The 19,275-nt window shown below is 45.4% G+C and overlaps 1 protein-coding gene across 1 annotated transcript in view; it reads left to right on the forward strand.

Moving 5' to 3' along the window:
• The window catches only part of grid2 (glutamate receptor, ionotropic, delta 2), a 320,181-nt gene that overhangs the window by 31,657 nt on the left and 269,249 nt on the right, over positions 1 to 19,275 (forward strand). Inside the window, exon 2 of the mRNA XM_076270599.1 lies at positions 5,205 to 5,360. Within this exon, the coding sequence (XP_076126714.1) occupies positions 5,205 to 5,360 (156 nt within the window). The remainder of the gene's footprint in view (positions 1 to 5,204; positions 5,361 to 19,275) is intronic.

Raw genomic sequence — 19,275 nt, forward strand, 5'->3', positions numbered from 1 at the left:
TCTGTCTGGGGTTATCCAGCGGCAGCGTTTAAGCCAGGTTTGATTAAATGTCAGATGCGAGGCGTGCCCGCTCTGAAAGGTGAAGGACAGGGATTTCAGATTGGTTTGAAAAGCTTGATGGGGGTGGGGGGCAATGCATTGGCGATGAAGGAAATTAATTTACATCGTAATAACATTAATATTAAAGTTGCATTCGCGGGAAGGCAGGAGGGGAATGGAAAACTGTGCGTTGGGGTTTTTGTGGGTACGAATTATGTGTTCAGGGAGTCTTTAAGTAGTTCTCCAAGGAGAATATTGGCATGCACTTACTTTGAGTATCACCACAGAAGAAATAATATCTGTTGGAGCTGCCTTTCAACATTGTTACTGTGACAGTTTAATGCATGCCTTCTTGCCTCACATCTACATCTGAATCGTTGTTGTTTCCTTTTGTCCCGGTTGCCAAAACGAGTTCTATAAACTCTCTCTACACGCCATAACTTCCAACCCCTGCATAGCAACTCACCCTGGTGCAACACAGGCCAAGTTATATTGCAGATCAGCCATTGACTCACTTTGACATGGGCACTGGTTCAGATCTCATTTTCTTTCCTTTTTTTTTGCTGAATGGTATTGAAGACAGGCCTTTTGTTTGCATGCTGGCAATGATGAAAAGAAGGGTGCATCTCGGGACCGGTGAAAATTGAGAGTTATTAATGGGTGACAGTGTGTGGCCGGCACTGGCAGTGTGATAAACGCTCCAGCTTGTTGCTGTTTTTATATCGCGTATTATATCAGCGCATTACCCACACACTCCCCCTCTCCGCTGGGCCGCACGGCTCGTTAATCGCCCTTGTCTCCGAGGTGTCACCGCGCACGTCCTTCCCAAGAGGTGCGGCAGGCTGCGGAGCCGTAAATCCGCGGGCCAGACTTTCCTGAGCCCTTGTGCGAGAGAAAACGAATTCATCATCATCATCATCCTCATTGCCATCGCTATCATCATCATCATCATCATCATCCTCACGTGCTAGACGAGCAGCGCCCTTCATCACGGCAGAGCTCCCATGTGCCGCCCCCAACCCCAACCCCACCCCCACATCTCCATCACGCTTCACCTCTTGGCACAACTCATAGCTCTTTTCATATCTGCCATCTCAAGGTGCCACCATAGATACTACTTGCTTTCTGACTTCATCTTCACCATTATCATAATCAACATCATCATCATCATTGTTGTCATCATAATCCTCATGATCCTCATTCTCATCCTTATCCTCATCATAATCATCATCATCATCATCATCATAATCATCATCGTCACCATTGTCCTTGCCTTGCTATTGCTATGATGAATTTTAAAGTCACTGTTCTCCATTGCTATTTCTAGAAGTGCACAGAGCTTCTTGGTGATGTCAAAGGATGTTCCAGTGAATGCGATAAGTGTGAGTTATGGCCTTGGGGTTAGTACCCACTAACCAACATTGGACCAACAATGACCCGCACCCCCCAACCCACCCCAACCTAATAACATGGTTTTTAGCTGCTAGATGGTACTTGCCTGTTCAATATCCATACGAATTCCCTCTATCTCCAGGCATGGAGACTCAAGGCCACATGGCCTGGTTCATAGTCCCTTAAATCTGAAGTGTTTGGACACAAGAGTGCAGAGTGTGGACTGAGATTGAGCGCAGTGTCGGGGTAATAGACTGAGAAACATTTCGCCTGTGCTCTCTGTGGCTTTCTCGGTAGGTTTAATAGGTAGGCTACCTCAGAGAAAATGCTTCATTAATCTTGAATTGTTTTCAGAGGAGACACAGGCTAATTAACTCTGGCTTCAATCTGGGTGCGAAACAATGGGCTGGGAGAAAGTTTCAACGCTGTTGATGTTGTATCGACTGTAGTTACAAAAGAGGGGGTAATTACGACAGAGTTTTGCTTTGTAAACTGTGAGAGCATGAAACACAAACACACCCTTGATTGTTTTGGTGTATTAGGTGTTAGGTTAACGGTTTGGACAATTCCCCCCAATGATGGTTTCACTCGTAATTGCACTACTCCAATTTAGATAACAGCAAATTTCTTCAACACAGGCTCATTATTTTTTTACTTTCATGAAATAACGGAGGAGACATTTATCATGAAACTGTCTTTCTGCTACTGATGGGAAAGGGTCATTTTAACAATGCAATGGTATTTCATTCGTTTTCAGAACCCCCATGTGGTCAGTTATCAGTTGATGGAAATGCTCTGCAAGTGGATGATATAATTTTAGTCTTGGACACTGCACTTGCTGAGAGCTTGGGAATGTATAAGTGGTATGGCGTTTGTACGGTCTAATAGTGCCCTGTTGCCCTTGGCAGGCATGCTGTTGCAGAGCCAGACTCAATGCCATTACTCTCTCTCCTGATTTATATCATGACGTTTGCCTTTTTCCTCCAAATCCAATTGCCCAAGAGCTGCATCCACGCCGGTGTTTAGAGCTGAAGTAAGCCAGCTTGTAAATCAGCATTCAAGGCTGGGTGTGTGCACATCACCAGCCTACTCCTATTCGCCACATACACACACACACACACACACACACACACACACACAGACAGACTTTGACACAGACATAGACCCACATATGTGCAAATACTCACACACAAGGACCCACAAATACATGTACACACACACACACACACACACACACACACACACACACACACACACACACACACACACACAGAAATGCACACACATGCAGTGCCATGCCACACCTCTGCAAACACACTGTGCAGCAGGAATTCTTTGGGGAGCAAAAGGGGGATTGATAGAGCTGGAAAAGAATATAATTTCCACCTCTAACCATCCCCCCAATCCCATCCCTCTCTCTCGAGGTACATAAATCAGTGCTACCTCTCCCATAATGCATGATGGTTACTGGGCTCATGCTGTCTGTCCAGCAGCTTCAACCACAAGCTCATCTGATGTCACATTTCTGGGCCGCCCCCTCGGAGATGGAGGTGGGTTCGTGGAGTTGTGAAGGTTGGGGTTGGTGGTGGTGGTGGGGGTGGGGGGGGGGGTGGTTAGTGGTCCCTAGAGACATCCTCAGTGCCACAAGTCATCCAGAAAGCTCTGGAGCTAGATGGAGACAGTGGATGAGCCCAGGATAGTGGATAGCGGATAGCTTCGCAATCTCTCACCATAAAGCTACCGTGTGAATTGTATATTGGTCAATTAGATATCGTTCTATGTGAGCTGTCATGTATGACGCTTGGTTGTTGTTTAAGGATTCTCATGAGCTACCTCCCACCCCTGTGTTGATCAAATGTCCCATACATCATACTGGAATGTTAGTGATGCTGTTTGCACCCGCATCTCTATCATGATTTGATTACATACTATATATATATATATATATATACATGCTGCAGTGGTGGCTTAAGACAAGAAAGGAAATGTGTATTATCAGTCTCTGCACGATCACATTGCTTCCGTCATTTCCCTCCTCCTCAGGCATGCTGCTGTGTGGACCTCACGCGTAGATGGATCCACCTCAGATATGAAAAATGAATATTTCAACGAGTATTGATAATTGATTTCCCGTTAGCAGCTCTAATCACAGCTGCTATCTACACCGATGTCTGATGGTGTTAGTTACAGTTCCCAACCAAAGCAGGGTGTGTGTGTGTGTGTGAGGCGTGAAGCAACAACAGCGGGAAAACTGTTTTCCCTCCATAGCATTTCACACTGCCATGGGTGAGATATGCAGCTTTAAAGTATGTTTTTGAAACCTCCACCTTGAGTTTTGTTTCTATGGCAACTCAATTTCCAGCCCCAGATAAAAAGACCCATTATGTTTTTTTTTCCTTTTTTTTCTCCTTTCTTTTTTTGTGGTGAATTCAAGTCGGAATGTGTATCTTTTTTGGGTGGTTTGGAGGGAGATTTGTCTTGTTAAAGAACTGACAAGTTTGCTTAGGCTTTCAGACCTCTGTGTTGCCAAGAAAGATCTGACCAGATGACTTCGATCTGATTTACCCAGCACTGTGATATCCTACATAGAGCTCATCATAAGAGACAAAAATCACAGCCTGACACATTGGACTCATACTGCTTGGCTGGTTCTTTATTTGAACCATTTGTCTTTTCAAGGTGTGCACACAATAGCACCAGGCATTTTTGGGTGTGAATATTTGTTTTCTCTTCAAAACATAACAGTGTGAGTCTAATCTGCTGAAACACAGGCAATCACCCACACATAAGTTGCTGGATGAATATACTGGTACTTAATGTAAACAGATGTACATATACGGCTTTGTGACATATGGAAGATAATCAGGACTAGAGTGTTATATGTGTATTGAGCTGTAACAGATAACATGTGGGCTTTGCAGCATTATTGTGCCAGCTATCTCCCACTCTCTGTCTGCAGAGTACTGTGCAAATTAAACTCTTGGTCATAGACTGTGTGGTCCCAGATGGGTCAGTTTATGAATCACCAATCTGTATCACACACTCACACACACAAACACACGCACACACACACACACACATGCACACACACACACACACACACACACACACACATACACACACACACACACCATCTATTTCGAAATGAAGATTATTTGCTAGTCAGCAAAATGTGTTTAGCTTTGCCTCACTAGACATTTTTTTAGAACATTACTTGCCTGTTTACATCAGGAGGCAGCTAGCAGAAAATGAGAGCGAACACACAGGCCAGCAACATGGCCGATGCAAGAAGACATGGGACCAGGAGGCAATTTCAGTAGACAGTATCACACAGTGCAATACAAGGCTTTTGTCCCCCTGAAAAGTGTTTGTGCTTGTATAGTCTCTCAGATGAGTGTGTCAGGTAGTCTACTAAATATGCAACCATGGAGGACGATGAAACAAGCATTTCATGTACACACATTCCACTGCTCTCAATTCTAATGCAATTCCTGATTTGTAAATTGGTTTTGCGTAATGACAAAGTGTTGTATGCCATTACTTACAAAGATCAAAACATCTTTTTGTTCCCGGAATTTCATTTCCTACTTCAGGCACTTATTCTAATTCATGTGTGCTGTAATGTGCCATGGTCGACTATCATGCTTGTTTCAGTATTCAGCATTTTTAGTACAATTGTAGCTTGTTTTCTCGTGTTTCAATCAATTAACAATTTCACCCTCCGGTGATTTCATGAGGTAACAATGCCTTCATGGTTTTTTCGCCTCCCGTAGGAGCCATCTTCGATGAGTCTGCCAAGAAGGACGACGAGGTGTTCCGTCTCGCCGTGGCCGACCTCAACCTCAACAACGAGATCCTGGAGACGGAGAAGATCACCGTCTCGGTGGAGTTTGTGGACGGGAGCAATCCCTTTCAGGCCGTCCAGGAAGGTAAGACTTCACAACTCTCTCTCTCTCTCTCTCTCTCTCTCTCTCTCTCTTGTGTGCACTTCCCCTCCCTTTGCGCTCCTCTTTATGCTTTAGTGCCGCGGAAATTTTTTCGGTCTGCCATGAAATTATTTATATGTGAGATTTCAAAAAGAGTCTTCTGAAAAAAGAGAAGAAAAAAAAAAAACAGGCACAATGAAGTTCCCAGACAGGCGCTGCCATTCTCTCAGTTGCAGTGCAGTGCATCTACTCACGGATGCCCCACGCTGTGTAGATCAAAGGTGTGCCCTGCAGGCCAGAGCTAATCTTATGTTTATTAATGTGTTCAGTGCTTTCATTATTTTTTAGCATTGTTCAATCTGTGGAACTGTTTAATGACCAAAACGAACACTTGGTATTTTATTAGTAATGGAACAGTAGCTCATGCTCAAAAACTGGCCCAATTTAATAGAGGTAATTAGTCATACATGAATGACTGGAAGTATTATTGTGTATCAACTCGAACTGTTTGGCTAATATTTTGCATAATCTACGCGCCAGATTAATTTCGAGCAAGGCGTGATATTTTTAACATCAGATCTCATTAATGCAGAAAAAAGTGGGCCTCTGTCTCATTCAGCCATGTAAATGACCCTATAACACCAGCTATGGAGTAGTCATGGTAGACCAAGGTTTGTCTAATACGTACAGATGGAAACAAATTGAACTGCAGTTAACAGAAACTTACATTTCACTTATCATCTGGTGAGACATGCAGATACTTACTGTATCTCCATTTGTGACTTATCATGCCTCACCGAAAATGTCCTCTGATCAAACAGAAATGGCAATAGTGATCATGGTGAGACGGCCATTCAGGCGAAACACAATAATGTGTGATTCATCCTCTTACGCCACAGTGTCTGCAAAGCTGTCTTGTTCTTGCTCTGTTTACTGGAAGAATCATTTAGTAAACAGGAATAGGAACAGGGCATAAACTAGCTAAAAAAGAAAAATCTCCGACAACAATGAAAATGGACAAATGGCAAAAAAAAAACGTGTCTCTGTATGGCACTAGTCAATTTGTGCAGTGTTCTCATGTTTCCAGCATGGCATGCTTTGGGAGCCATGTTTCTAATATGATGCAATTGCAGTAACGTTGCAGCGGAACATGCTGCTCAGATAATTGACCAAACTGCCAGAGGAAACTGTCGGCTTGTGTGGCAGGAGACTGCCATTTTCCTGACAAGCCCTTGATTTAGCCAGCACGCTGTCAAACACCTGCCCAGCGTCATCAGCCTGGCCAGGGTCGTGGTCAGAAAACATATGGTGCCTCTCTGCATTGATAAGACACTGATTGGTCTTTGGACATGTGTGTGTGCGTGTGTGTGTGTGTGTGTGTGTGTGTGTGTGTGTGTGTGTGTGTGTGTGTGTGTGTGTGTGTGTGTGTGTGTGTGTGTGTCTGTGTGTGTGTGTGTGTGTGTGTGTGTCTGTGTGGTTAGTTTCTGTGTATTTGTTTTCCCTAGCAAACAAAACAGTTTATAATTGTTTTACCCAGCTTTTCGGCTAGCTCCTTAGGTGTAGGGGGCAATTCAGTTCACCGAATTGCACATAGACGCTGTCCCCAGCAAGCCTTGGGTGTGTATGTGTATGTGTGTGTGTGTGTTTATGTAAAAAAAACTAGCCCCTGGGTATCTGCTTGGAAAGAAAGCCTGCCCAGCACTACAGTACTCTGACTAGTTTGTGCAATTTCTTTGAACTTCATCATATCCGTACCATGCATTGTATACTTTGACCACTTTTAGTTGCATACAGTGTGTGGAGGCCACCAGGATCAATTCAAAATGCATATTTTGTACAGAAAAAATCCTGAATTGCTTTGTTGGTAATAGCCTCCAACAGATCAAATGCAGTATTTATTGATTTTGGAAGGAAGTCTCATTATTGGCCTTGCACTTTTTGTTCACTCAGAATGACAATTTTCTTTGTCGTATGTGCAGTCCCAAATGGGATACATGTACTAGACCCATTCTCTTAGGGTGAATCATGGCTTTTGGCACATAATTGGAACATGATGCTTTTTCATGAATAATGGTTACTGTGTGCAGTGTACTGTAGCTAGCCTAATGGCCAATAAACATCAGCACCATTCTCGGTGTATGGTGTCAATAGGTTTTTTCCTTTCCTAGCTGAGGTTATCAACTCAGGTCCTGCATTTGCAAGTGTTGGAATTTTATAGCCGTGTTTTTCATGTAAATAGTTTTATGAATAGAATAAAATTGTATGAATAGAATAAAATTGCCCACGCCCATCGGAGATAGTGAGAGTTTTCATGCATTAAAAACCTTTGAAATTCATTTAAGTAGGTTAAAGCCTCTTATGGACTGAGGAGAAACAGATGTGGTCTTACGTGATCTTGCCCTGCAGTTATCAAACATCAGTGCTCAATGCTTATAGGTGGCACAGAATAAGAGTCTGTCCTTGTGCATTGTTTACAGTAGGTGCTCTGTTTGTTCTCTACATTCGAGCATGATTCTGACCAATATTTGGGTTTGAGTTATTTTTGTAGTTTTTGGCCCTTCTTCACATTAGGGCTCTTGATAGTAAGCTCTAGTGTCTCAACCTCATCTGCCTCCTGTTGGCTGGTACGCTTGTAACTTCTTCCTAAAGACAGCAGAACATTTTAAAGCAAGTATTTATGTCAGACTTGTCGGATTTAAATGTCCAACTGTTTGCCCTGAGATTTACTCTGTTTTCTTAGTATCTTAAGCAATTTTCTTCAGCTCAGTAGTGCAGAAATTATCCTGAATGAAAGGAACGTAACTACTTTGTGTCTCTCGCTATGAAGAAAAAAAAAACATCAAACAAAAAACAGACAGCATGTCAGTATTGTCCAACATTTTTCTTTGTTGAAAGTGTTGGCTTCCACACTGGCGCCAGTAGCTCCCTTTGGCCTGTGTTGTCCTCGGTTGGTTTTGAGATGAGGTCTTTGTTGTTGGAGCTTAAAGGGGGCTGTAGATTCTTTTCCCATCAGCTGTGGGTCTGATGGTGAAGCCCAGGACGACTGAGTTCCATTGAGCACAATGTCATTACAATTCGTCTCCCACCGAAGCACACTGTAGGGTGTGAAGATTTGAAGCTACAGTAGATTTGGAGTACATGCACTCTAAGAGTAGTGTTGAGTCCCATCTGAATTGGACAAGGTTAATACATTTGTAACCATAATGATAATGTAGTAATAATGTAGTAATAATAGTGTTATAATGACTGAACAGTGTTCAGCGAAGGTGCAGGTGCAGATATGGACCCTTGGTGTGTGTCTATTGTATTTTTCTGCTGTCACTTAGAGGAATTACTGTATAATATGTTTTTGTTTTCAGGTAAATAGAAACTGTGTCTTCCCTCTGCTTTGCTAATTAAAATACAAGGATTTTTATGAACTACTGGGTAATGGGATAAACCAGAGTAGAGGGTCGATTGTGTGCATTGTTCATATCTTGCATGATTGAAGCAATACACTTTTTCTTATGCCATGAACGTGCTAGGCAATCAATCCATATGGGAGAAGGGCATGTTGGGAAAATTGATTCTGGAGTGGCTCCCCAGCTGACTGTCTGTCCTGAGTTCTGGTGTTATCTCACAGATGCACAGATACCCATTCAGAGTCACAACAAAGATTCTGTATCCCAAAGATGACGTTGTGTGGGTGTGGAACCCTGACAGAAGATGGAGATAGCACATTGTGTGTGTGTGTGTGTGGGGGGGAGGGGGGGGGGCAGCTGTCTTCTTTGGAGGGGACACGCTGTTGAAGAAAATGAAATAGGAGGAAGTTTGACGACTCAGATGTGGCCGACTCCAGGCCTGAACCCTTCGTGTTGATAGATAGATAGATATATATAGTGGTAGCCTGCGGGTACAGTCAGAGACTTGGGCACAGTGCTGTGCAGTGAATAGACCTCACTCCTCGACACCTTTAGAGGTGTGCTGGAGACAGAAGATAGTGCTCATGGCTTTTAGCTGTCTTATAGCACATCCACTTCCCATGTCCGAGGAGTTTGCAGGTTTGAGTTTAGTGCAGAGCTTTGCTTGTCCACATTCAAAAATATGATCACTAATGGCTTCAGGAAGACATGTAACACATTCGGTATCATAGAGAAGGAAGAGAGTGCATGTAGTATTTTGAAGTATCACATTACGAGGTGCAAGCTGAAAGTGACAGGTACTATAGATAATCACAGTCATAATTTCAGTGTAGATGAATGTATTATTGCGTTTTATAAAATATGCCCAAAGGGGGAAAGGTAAAGGAGTGCGTCCAAAAAAACAAATGCTTCTAATTCTGACCACTTTGACCACTGAAAATAGGATTTGCAAAACAAAATCACCGTCAATAATATGGTTGCTTTTACAATGTAAGGTGGGCAGGAAAGATGGAGAATTACATGAACACAGATCTGTTTTGTTCAGATTTTCTTGATACTGTGAACATTTTTGTAATATGTTTTCTTATTAGGATGAATATTTCATCAGTAATTGAGGTCAGTCAGTGTGATCCATTTTTCAGTCAAACCTGCCAGTTTGTTTTTTCTGTTGGCTTGTTATGGTTGTTTGTATAATCAGTGAGTTGTATTCCAAGTTATATTTCAAAATATATTTTTGTTTTTAAAAGAACCAATTTAAATAATGAAAGGGCTAGGAAGGATTTTTACTCAAAAACAATCTGAATCGCATATGTCATTTGAAAGATACTGTCAATCACAATTGAGATGCACACATAAATCTGATTGTTTCTATTTTTTTTACCATTGATTTGATTATTATTTTTTCTATAAAGAGATATGAGTTTTACATTCCCAAGCAAGGATTCCAAGGCAAACAAATTGCAAGCAGATTCTACCAAAATATATATTTTTTTGTTTTGCTGAACTGTTGGGATGTTGAAGAAGCTGCCTGACAAACTACTACAAGCTACTAACTTGTAGGACCTCAGAGACACGTCTTTAAATTTCCTCCTTTCTCTCTGCCCAGCCTGTCATAAATGTGTTCTTTAAAAAATAAAAAAAAACTAGAATATCTCTTCAGCTTTGATTGGTTCTGACAGTAAACCAAAAGTCAAATTCCACTCTCTGGCTCTCATGAATGTTTTAAGAGTTTTTTTTTGTTCCAGGGGCCAGATATCTTGTCCAAAATATATACAATTCAGTTTCACTCCTCTGCCCTTGAAAGCCAGTCATGTAGTGCTTTAGCGGAACAGTGTGATCGCAAGTAGCGGTGCTCACCTGTTGCTGCTTGATACCCCCCCTCCCCCCTCGGTCCTGTGTGTCGTGTTGTTGTAGTGACCCATTTTGCCCTCCTCCCCATGCCCACCATCACGCCACCTTCCCCATGCTGAGCGCCTCCTCATCTTCTAACGCCCCATACTAGCACCTCCCCCCTACCCCCCTCCTCCCCCCAACCAAAAGCCAGCATTCCTGAGGAAGCTGCCACAATCCAATTATCCGGACTCCAATCAATGCGGAGGGAGGCGGCTCCTGCCGCGAGCCTGACATTTGTAATAAAGCCGTGCTATGATGGCATTCTGCAGCTGACAGCTGCCCAGAAGCCCCCTCTTTCTGCCGAGGGCCCACGGCTCCTCAGAGGAACTTGGCTGGGCGATAATGTGGCCGCGCTGGCAATCGCCTCCGAAGCCGGAGCTGGCACCTAACAGCGCTTCCCATGAATGGCAGATGAATTTTTTATTTTTTTGACTTTTTCGGTTATGAATGTCCAGTTGGGCATGGGGGGTGGGGGCGTACCAAATGTCTCTATTGGGGAGGCGCAGCAAGAGTCAAGCATTTCCTGCTCATGTGGTGTGTGTGTGTGTGTGTGTGTGTGTGTGTGTGTGTGTGTGTGTGTGTGTGTGTGTGTGTGTGTGTGTATGTGTGTATGTGTATGTGTGTGTGTGTGTGTGTGTGTCTGAATCGCCATTGGAAAGACGAGGTCATTCACAGGAAGAAGCCAGCATTCACTGGGCCTCAGATGAATTAAAAAGGAGCTTTAGAGGCCACGGTGATGTAATGAAGACTTTAGACTTTTGCGGTAGCGACAGAGGAGAATAGGAGAGAATTTTTTTTTTTCTTACATTTCATCAGTGTCTGATGCCCAGCCATTTTAACAGCACTTGCTTTGACTACTTGAACCCTTGCCAGGCTTATGCAAAGTAGCGATTCAAGCCGTGGGGTTTCCATCCGCTATTCACAGAAGAATTAAACGGCAAACAATCCTCCCATCTGACTCTTTTGTGCTGAGCGGGAAAATTTGAGGGGCTTGCAAAAACAGTCAATAAATTAATAGCATGCATAGAAACAGTATGGCCAAGGCCATCACAAAATGGGCTCGCTCTCATACCTATGTTTTATGGACTCCATAAAGCACAGTGCTTCAACTGGCCAAAAAGCTCTTTGTGTTTTAGTGTTTTCAAACAGCACAAATGGCCTCAGTGATGGTGGTGGTGGTGGTGGTGGTGGTGCTGGGTGGGGGCAGCACAGTAAGCAATTCAGGGTGCCAAGATCCAGAGTGCAGGCTGTGCCTCAGAGAGGCTTCGGCTCACTTCACCACTGGCAGGAAGTCCTACTGATTCATTACGGCATGAGGGCATCTGATGGGACCTACCGTTGTGTCTTTCGATGTTCTCTCCATTTATATTTTTCCATTTGTACCTGTGTGTGCTCATCTCTTTCTTTCTTTCTTGTTTTTCTCATGCTGCGCGTGTTGAGTGTTTGTAGTGAGTGTTGAGGGTTTTGTGAATGTTTGTATTTGTGTGTGTGTGTGTGTGTGTGTGTGTGTGTGTGTGTGTGTGTGTGTGTGTGTGTGTGTGTGTGTGTGTGTGTGTGTGTGTGTGTGTGTGTGTGTGTGTGTGTGAGAGAGAGAGAGATAGAGAGAGAGAAAGAGAAAGAGAGAGAGAGGGAAATTTTACTTTCATCAGTCAAAGCAGATAGTGCTTTCAGTGGACTGAAAGAACAAGTGAAACTTCCCTGGGGCTAGAATCCTGCCTCTCTCTCTCCCCCCCACCTCCCTCTCTGTCTCTCTCTCTCTTTCTTTCTCTCACACACTCTATCTGTCTCTACCTGCAAAGCCTTGCTCCCACAATGCACATTCTGAGCAGAAATCAGAGCTTTCATTTCTTTCTCAGATTTCCTCCTTCACCTCGGTCGAGCTTCCTGTGAAACAACCCCAATGCCCCCTGTCACTCTAATGACACTGTGCAGGCCTGATTGGCCTGAGCTGCTTTGGAGACGCTGAATGAATTGTTCAAAGCGAGGCAGTCTCGCCTCACTCTGGCAGGAATCTGACTGTGAAAACAGGCACTAACGTCCACCTCCGCAACAGAAATTGAATACAAATTAGGCTGCAGGCCCATTATATTGATTTGAATCACTCTCAAGGGTTATAATGAGGAGCACGACCCCCTCCCCTTTCCTGAGATGGAAATGCGCGGCCATTGGTTCGGCCTTTTCCAGCCTGTCCGTCACGCTGCGTCCATCACTGACCACCCTTTCTGCCGCGGCTGGCCGTGGGATGTGAGCGATTTGCAAAGGAGGGAAGAGCTCGGACTCAAGGTGCTCGAGGCGAGGTGTTGGATTGGTGTGAGGAGTAGGAAGCTGCCCCCCCCCCCTCCTTCCCCTCTCAACAACACCGCCACTTGCCACTGCCTCACACAAGGGAATGGAGAAAATGGAGATGACACGTCCTAGTTTGCAGTGTGTGTGTGTGTGTGTGTGTGTGTGTGTGTGTGTGTGTGTGTGTGTGTGTGTGTGGTGTGAGTGTCGACAAGAAGTGAGGTGTCACACTTCCACCGGAGTGGAGGTAATGACCCGAGTGTGTGAGGAGGGGGGTGATATCTAGCCCATTGATTTGCCCATTGATCAGACCCGTCCTTAGCCCTCAGAAGTCAGACAGGCCAGGTACACAGAGCAGAGGAGAGGGATCTGAATGTGCTCCGACTGAAGACATTATCCTGTCTGTCACACACACGCACACACACACACACACACACACACACACACACACACACACACACACACAGATAGAGACCAAATGCATGGTGAACGATGAACTGAACCGTAACACAACCTGCCTTGAGGGCCTGTCCTAGCAACAGAGAATCGTGGTACATCTAACTGACCAAGACTCAGAGTCCTGTCGTGTTATTACACTGGTCACGTTCTGAGCCATCCAATGTCACCTGCTCTTTTTCTCCTTCTTTGCTTTCTCTTCCTGGTTGAGGAACTGGGCTAATTGGCAACTATTGACAAATAAACTGAGGAGGGCATGGTAGCCTCGGAGGCTGGACTGTGCTCCTTTTGCCAGGCTGCTCAGGGGCACTGCATAGGCCTGGCTGTTCTGTTTTTCTCGTTTTCACAGTGACGCAGGGCTGGTTTGGGGGCATCCTCTTCGCACCACTGAGTCATGCTGTCTGACGCTCCCTCTTTCATCTCCCTTCTGGCTTTTTACTCCCTTCTTTTTCCTCTTCTCCTCCTGCCTCTCTGGTTTTCGTATCCCCCCATCGGCAGCAGGCCGTCATCTATCACTCTGGCAGCGATTAGGATCCTCGGCTGCTGTCATCTGAGACAGGCTGTCAGTCAGTCGGCTGAGTTACTGAGCCCATGTTACCCACACTCGCTGAGGGAAATCAGACCTGAATAAGCGATCTGGCACCATCCCCCCCCCCCCTCCTCCCCCACACACACACCCCTGTTTTAATATCAATTCATTACGCTAACATTTGCTTCCTCTGACACTCAAGGTAGAGCGATAGGTCGGGAGGTGTAACCTTATAGGGGATAATTCCGTCAGAATGCCCTTATTTGTTGGACTATTTATCGTGTGAAATTGAGAGTGCAGTGACACGGGATAATGGCTGTATTTGCACTTTTTTTTATTTATGCGACATTCATCTTTTGAACTGCGTGGAGGCTCTGACAAATGTTCTCACTGTCTGATAGTTCCTGCGCTTCGCCCCTCCATATATTTTTTAAAGTGTCACGTATTGAAAGCAGTGCATTTGTGATATGACTGCGAGTTCCATCTTGTCACAAGAGCCAGAATTCGAGTGATCGAGCCAAAGCCGAAATTACTTTTCAGCAAGAAAGTAAATGGCTGGGATCAGAGAAACGCCATTTTTCAGCAATCCCATGGAAATGTTTCTTGCATTTTTGAGAATGGCAATTTATGCAGGAGAAGGAATGAACTGAGACAAAAACATCTGTGCTGCCTTGTGTCTCTGTAGACAAGCGGCGACTTCCTAAATGCAACCGAGTCCTTCTGAGAATCTTTTGCAAGCTTGGAAGTCTGTTTTGTCAGTTGATTTCACAATGATTCCCTGAGGAAATTAAATATGTGTGATGCAAAAAGGCCCGGTGTAAATGAAACATCTTATTATGATGGCTTCAACTGTTAACTAACTACATCCTTGTAAAATGCACTGAGCCATTTTAAAACACCAACGACGAATGCTGCTGCCTTTTTGCCTTCACCCACAATGCTACAGCTTTGTGCTTCCTCTGTGGGGAAAAAAAATTGAGTAGGCGTTGGTGTTGAATCAGCATCTCACTATTTTGCAGGGTATTGAAATCACACAAATAGGGTTTTTTTTCCGAGGTAGTTTTTTAGCCACTAAAAACCAGTTCCTGCTTCTAGTCGGAGTGTTACTAGTGCATGTGCTCCACAGGTTGGACGGAGGCGTGGGAGGTGGCGCTGCCTTGAGCAGGAGTCCTAAGCTGGACAGGAGAAAAAACACACCACACCAAAGGGCAGCAGGTGATGTGGAAGCAGGCAGTTTTAGAAACCTTTTTCTCTGTGAACCTCAGCATCAGTTTTTCAGTTACCCTATATTTTTGGGCTCTTTAGCCTATTAGACAGGAGAAAATGACGAGAGGACCCGGAAATGATTGGTAGAGAGAGAGAGAGATGATGAGTGGAATACGGGTACCCCTGGGCACTGAGCCCATTTATGGTACAAGACACCAACGCTACCGCTGAACTACAGTACAGCTCTCCCCAAAGCATCTGTTTTAAAGAAGTCATGGGTCCTGATGGTTTTCAGCCTCTCTGAAGATTTCCAGTGGTAACGACCTCCACATGTCCCCTCTTCCTTCTAATCCATATACAGTAGAAACGTTTACTTTGGGGTTAAAGCAGCACGGGGTGAGTTTTGAGCAAGCTGGCTACCTAAAAGGCATGCAAAACCTTGCAAATACCACCCCGGTGTTTCAGCCCGGAAACACCAAACTGCCATCTACCATCAAACTGCCAATTTATTTGAAGATAATACCAAAACTAGTGGTCAAAAAGTGCCAAATTGTTGCATAGCGTTGCTTACATTGGTGATTCCTCCCCCAGCCACACACACACACGCACACATGCAAACACTCAAATTCTGTCTCACCTACACACCGCTCAAGCAGTCCTGTGAGTCCGTCCAAATATGACGTATATGAGTGCCACGCACTAACGTACAATAATCAAAGTGCCTCTGTTTATTTAATTAAAAGCACCAACATTTTTCAAACTGCTGCCACATGATGCTTTCAAAATGCCAGCTTGCCTGTTGTTGAGCGAGGGGGTTGTTTCCTGTGATATGGAGAGAGAGAGAAAGAGAGAAAGAGAGAAAGAGAGAGACTCCCGAGGGAGAGATGATTGCTTTGTGAGTTTTAATGTCATGATGCAGTTTTATATGGCCAGTTGCACTATACAAACACTTCATAGCTTTTGTTAGATGAGAGGCCGTAAAAGACAGTCACCTTCACCTCTCCTAATTGAATTAACTTCCTCCGCACTGCAACAGCACGGCCAGTGCAACTGTGATGACCATGTGTCTGTGGTGGCGCAGTGTGGAGGAGGTAGCCAGGGGGCCTGGGGTAGCTGATGGACAGTAAGCTGGTAGATGAATAGATGGGTCTCCTGGACAGCCCGGCAGTCAACGTTAATTCCTTCTTTTGTTTTCCGGACACAATCCACATTTCCTTGCTGTGGGAAAAAAAATGGGGGGGGGGGGGGTCGTCCATCGAGACGGACAAATGGAGAGTGACGGACTGGTGTCCATGGGGGTGGTGTGAAAGCCTTGACTGTGTGGTGGAGTTTCATCAGCGGATGGCGTATAATCAGGGGCTTTTTACCGTGGTCCAGCCGGTGACAGAAAAGCCTGTCACCATGGCAATGGCCGTCATCATTGTGTCAGTGTCACCAGGCAGCGGGCTTGCGATGCGCGCAGTGAGTTGAATTTGTGCAACCCTGATGAGTTTCTCCCTTGATACTATTATGTCTGTCTGTCTGTGTGTGTGTGTGTGTGTGTGTGTGTGTGTGTGTGTGTGTGTGTGTGTGTGTGTGTGTTCATTATGATGCTATCGGGTGTGACTTTGGCTATGAGGCGGAGGGCTTAGAGGGCAGTAATGAGATTCCTCTCTCTCCCTGCTCTCATTCTCTCAGAACTCTGCATGAAGATTTGTGGGAGATTTGGAGAGGGTCACGAAATGGTGCTTTGAGGAACACCACCACTGGGCCGCCTGTATTTGCCCTCCTTTTTTCGCCCACTCCCCTCACCACAGGTTCTCTCTCTCTCTCTCTCTCTCTCTCTCTGTCTCTCCATATCTCCAGGATTTATATGTATTTTTTCCTCAGCACCTTGCGTCTGTGACAGGTATAAATATAAATATTGCATAGGCCAACCAGCGGTGGGGGAATAAAAAAAAAAACAAACAGTCCCAGCAGACCGAGTAATAAAGCCCAAATCAAATAAGAAAAGAGTTTGATGAAATGTAAGTGGTGAGGTGTTATAGAAGGGACTGTTGCAGATCACATTACACAGCAATGCCACACTCGCCTCTCCCCCTCTCCCTCCCTATCTTTACTCTCTCCCACCGCCTGTTGTTGATGGAGCCTGTCTGATCGCCCCTCCTCCCATCCTCACATACACACACACACACACACACACACGCGCGCGCACACTCATACACACACACACACACACACACACACACACACACACACACCCTTACTCTCCACCGGCACCGGCTCAGAAGTGCGGCTTGCTGCTCGGCATCGTAATGAAAGAGCCCCAGCTCTCCCAGGCCAGCAAAACTGGAGCCATTAAACTGCATTAAAAGACAATAAGATCTCTGTCTCTTTGTGTGAGAGAAAGAAAATGTCGGCTTGACGGGGCTCCCCTCTGCCAGCCAACCAGCCAGCCAACCGGCCAGCCAGCCACCTGAATTACACGAATACGGCCAGGGAAATGGAGAAAACAAACCCACAACCGATTCTTCATGTCTTTTGCAGGGCTACCAGGCCAGACATATGTGCTACAGTGAACCAAGAGCGAAAAATCTCCTGGTAATTTAATTTCCCTTTCCTGCACCATCTCTCTTCCAAAACACATCAGGTTGGAACGCTCACGTAAGGGCAGTGTACCCTCAGTGCACATGGCTGCCTTGCTGCTCAGGATTGTGAAGGACAAAGCTCTATTAGGTGATAGCAGGTCTGGAAGTGATTTTTTTTTTCCTTCCATTTTCGCCCCCTTCACTCCACCAGTTCCACATACAGTTTTATTGGGCTGTTTTTTCCCCGTAGCCTGTCGGAGCACTCTATTTCTTCCCCCTGTGGCCTCGCAGCTCGGGGGGCTATATGTTGTCTTTTATTGCCCCGTGATTCTAATAGCAGGAAGGTCAGAATGAGTGGGAGATTGGACAGAATGAGGCTGTTATACGTACCCCCGTGGGGCTGACCTGTGGGGAGGTGGTGGTGGGGGGTAGGGGGTTGGCTGTATACTGGGAAGAGTGAGGGTTGCTGTGGCAAACAGTTGACCTTCAGCCTCCCAGAGAACTTCCAAGACCCAGCGGGTAGACATCAGCAGTGTGCTACGTTGGAGGTGGATGTGGAGGTGATGGTGTGTGTTAGTTTGTGTATGTATGTATGTAGAGAGAGAGAGAGAGGGAGAGAGAGAGAGAGAGAGAGAGTGTGTGTGTTTGTGACCTTTTATGGAGACATGGAGTGGATGTTTTTTGTCTGTCAGTGCTTTTCTTGAAACCGGCCAAGTTGCACACACTCAGTAGGAGAGGCTCTCGACGGAGTCTGAGGAGGAGGATGTGTTTTAGATCTCACAGCAGCTGAAAAATTACACATTTCAGCTTATTAGCACGGTTGGAAATGTGTCTCGTGGCTGCCTCGTCTATCTATCATCTGCCTGGGTTTATGACTCCATTTAGCGTTGGATTCCCTGTTAGTGAGATGGGTAGAGATTGAGAGAGAGCGAGAGAGAGAAAGAGACAGAGAGAGAGAAAGAGAGGGAGTGATGAGAGAGGGAGGGAGAGAGAGTCTTCGAGTGGGAGCAGTTCAAAGCAAACAATAACAATTTATCAAATGAGAACACACACACACACATACGGAGAAAGATAATCTGTTTGCCACGTGTAAAAATAGGCCTCTTGGGTGATTTGAAAGCTGCTTTCACTCCCATGTCGTGGCACATTATGGAGGCAGTGCTGGCTGATGTTCATCAGCCGGGGGATTGATGGCGAGGCTCTTGCGTTGCATCACGCTGAATGCATCACGCTCAAGCTCGAGTCCCGGCCTGCCTCTTCTCCTGCGGATCGATCAGCTGGGGGCTTTCTGAATGACTATTGACCACATTTATCCTGGCCTGGCCCCCCCCCCCCACACACACACGCACACTGATGCCAAAGATCGACGGGATTCCTGTCACTTCGGCTCAGACGAGGTCATAAAGAAAAGGTGCCGTGGTCATGAGAGGTGTGCGGTTGTCACAGACACGACGCCTGCGGCTGATAGCTGTCTCTCGCGGGGGGGGGGCAGCGCTTGTAGCATGCGCTCTGGACGCGCGGCCCTTCTAGCGAGGTGAAGGGAATGACTCTCGGTGATCCTCTGCTCCTGCCGAGTGTATAAA

The sequence above is a fragment of the Alosa pseudoharengus genome, unplaced genomic scaffold (assembly GCF_046254945.1).
Source record: "Alosa pseudoharengus isolate Yale_2024_CS ecotype anadromous, Long Island Sound unplaced genomic scaffold, YU_APseudo_1.1 YU_APseudo_1.1_scf_6, whole genome shotgun sequence".
NCBI classification, from domain to species: Eukaryota; Metazoa; Chordata; class Actinopteri; order Clupeiformes; family Clupeidae; genus Alosa; species Alosa pseudoharengus.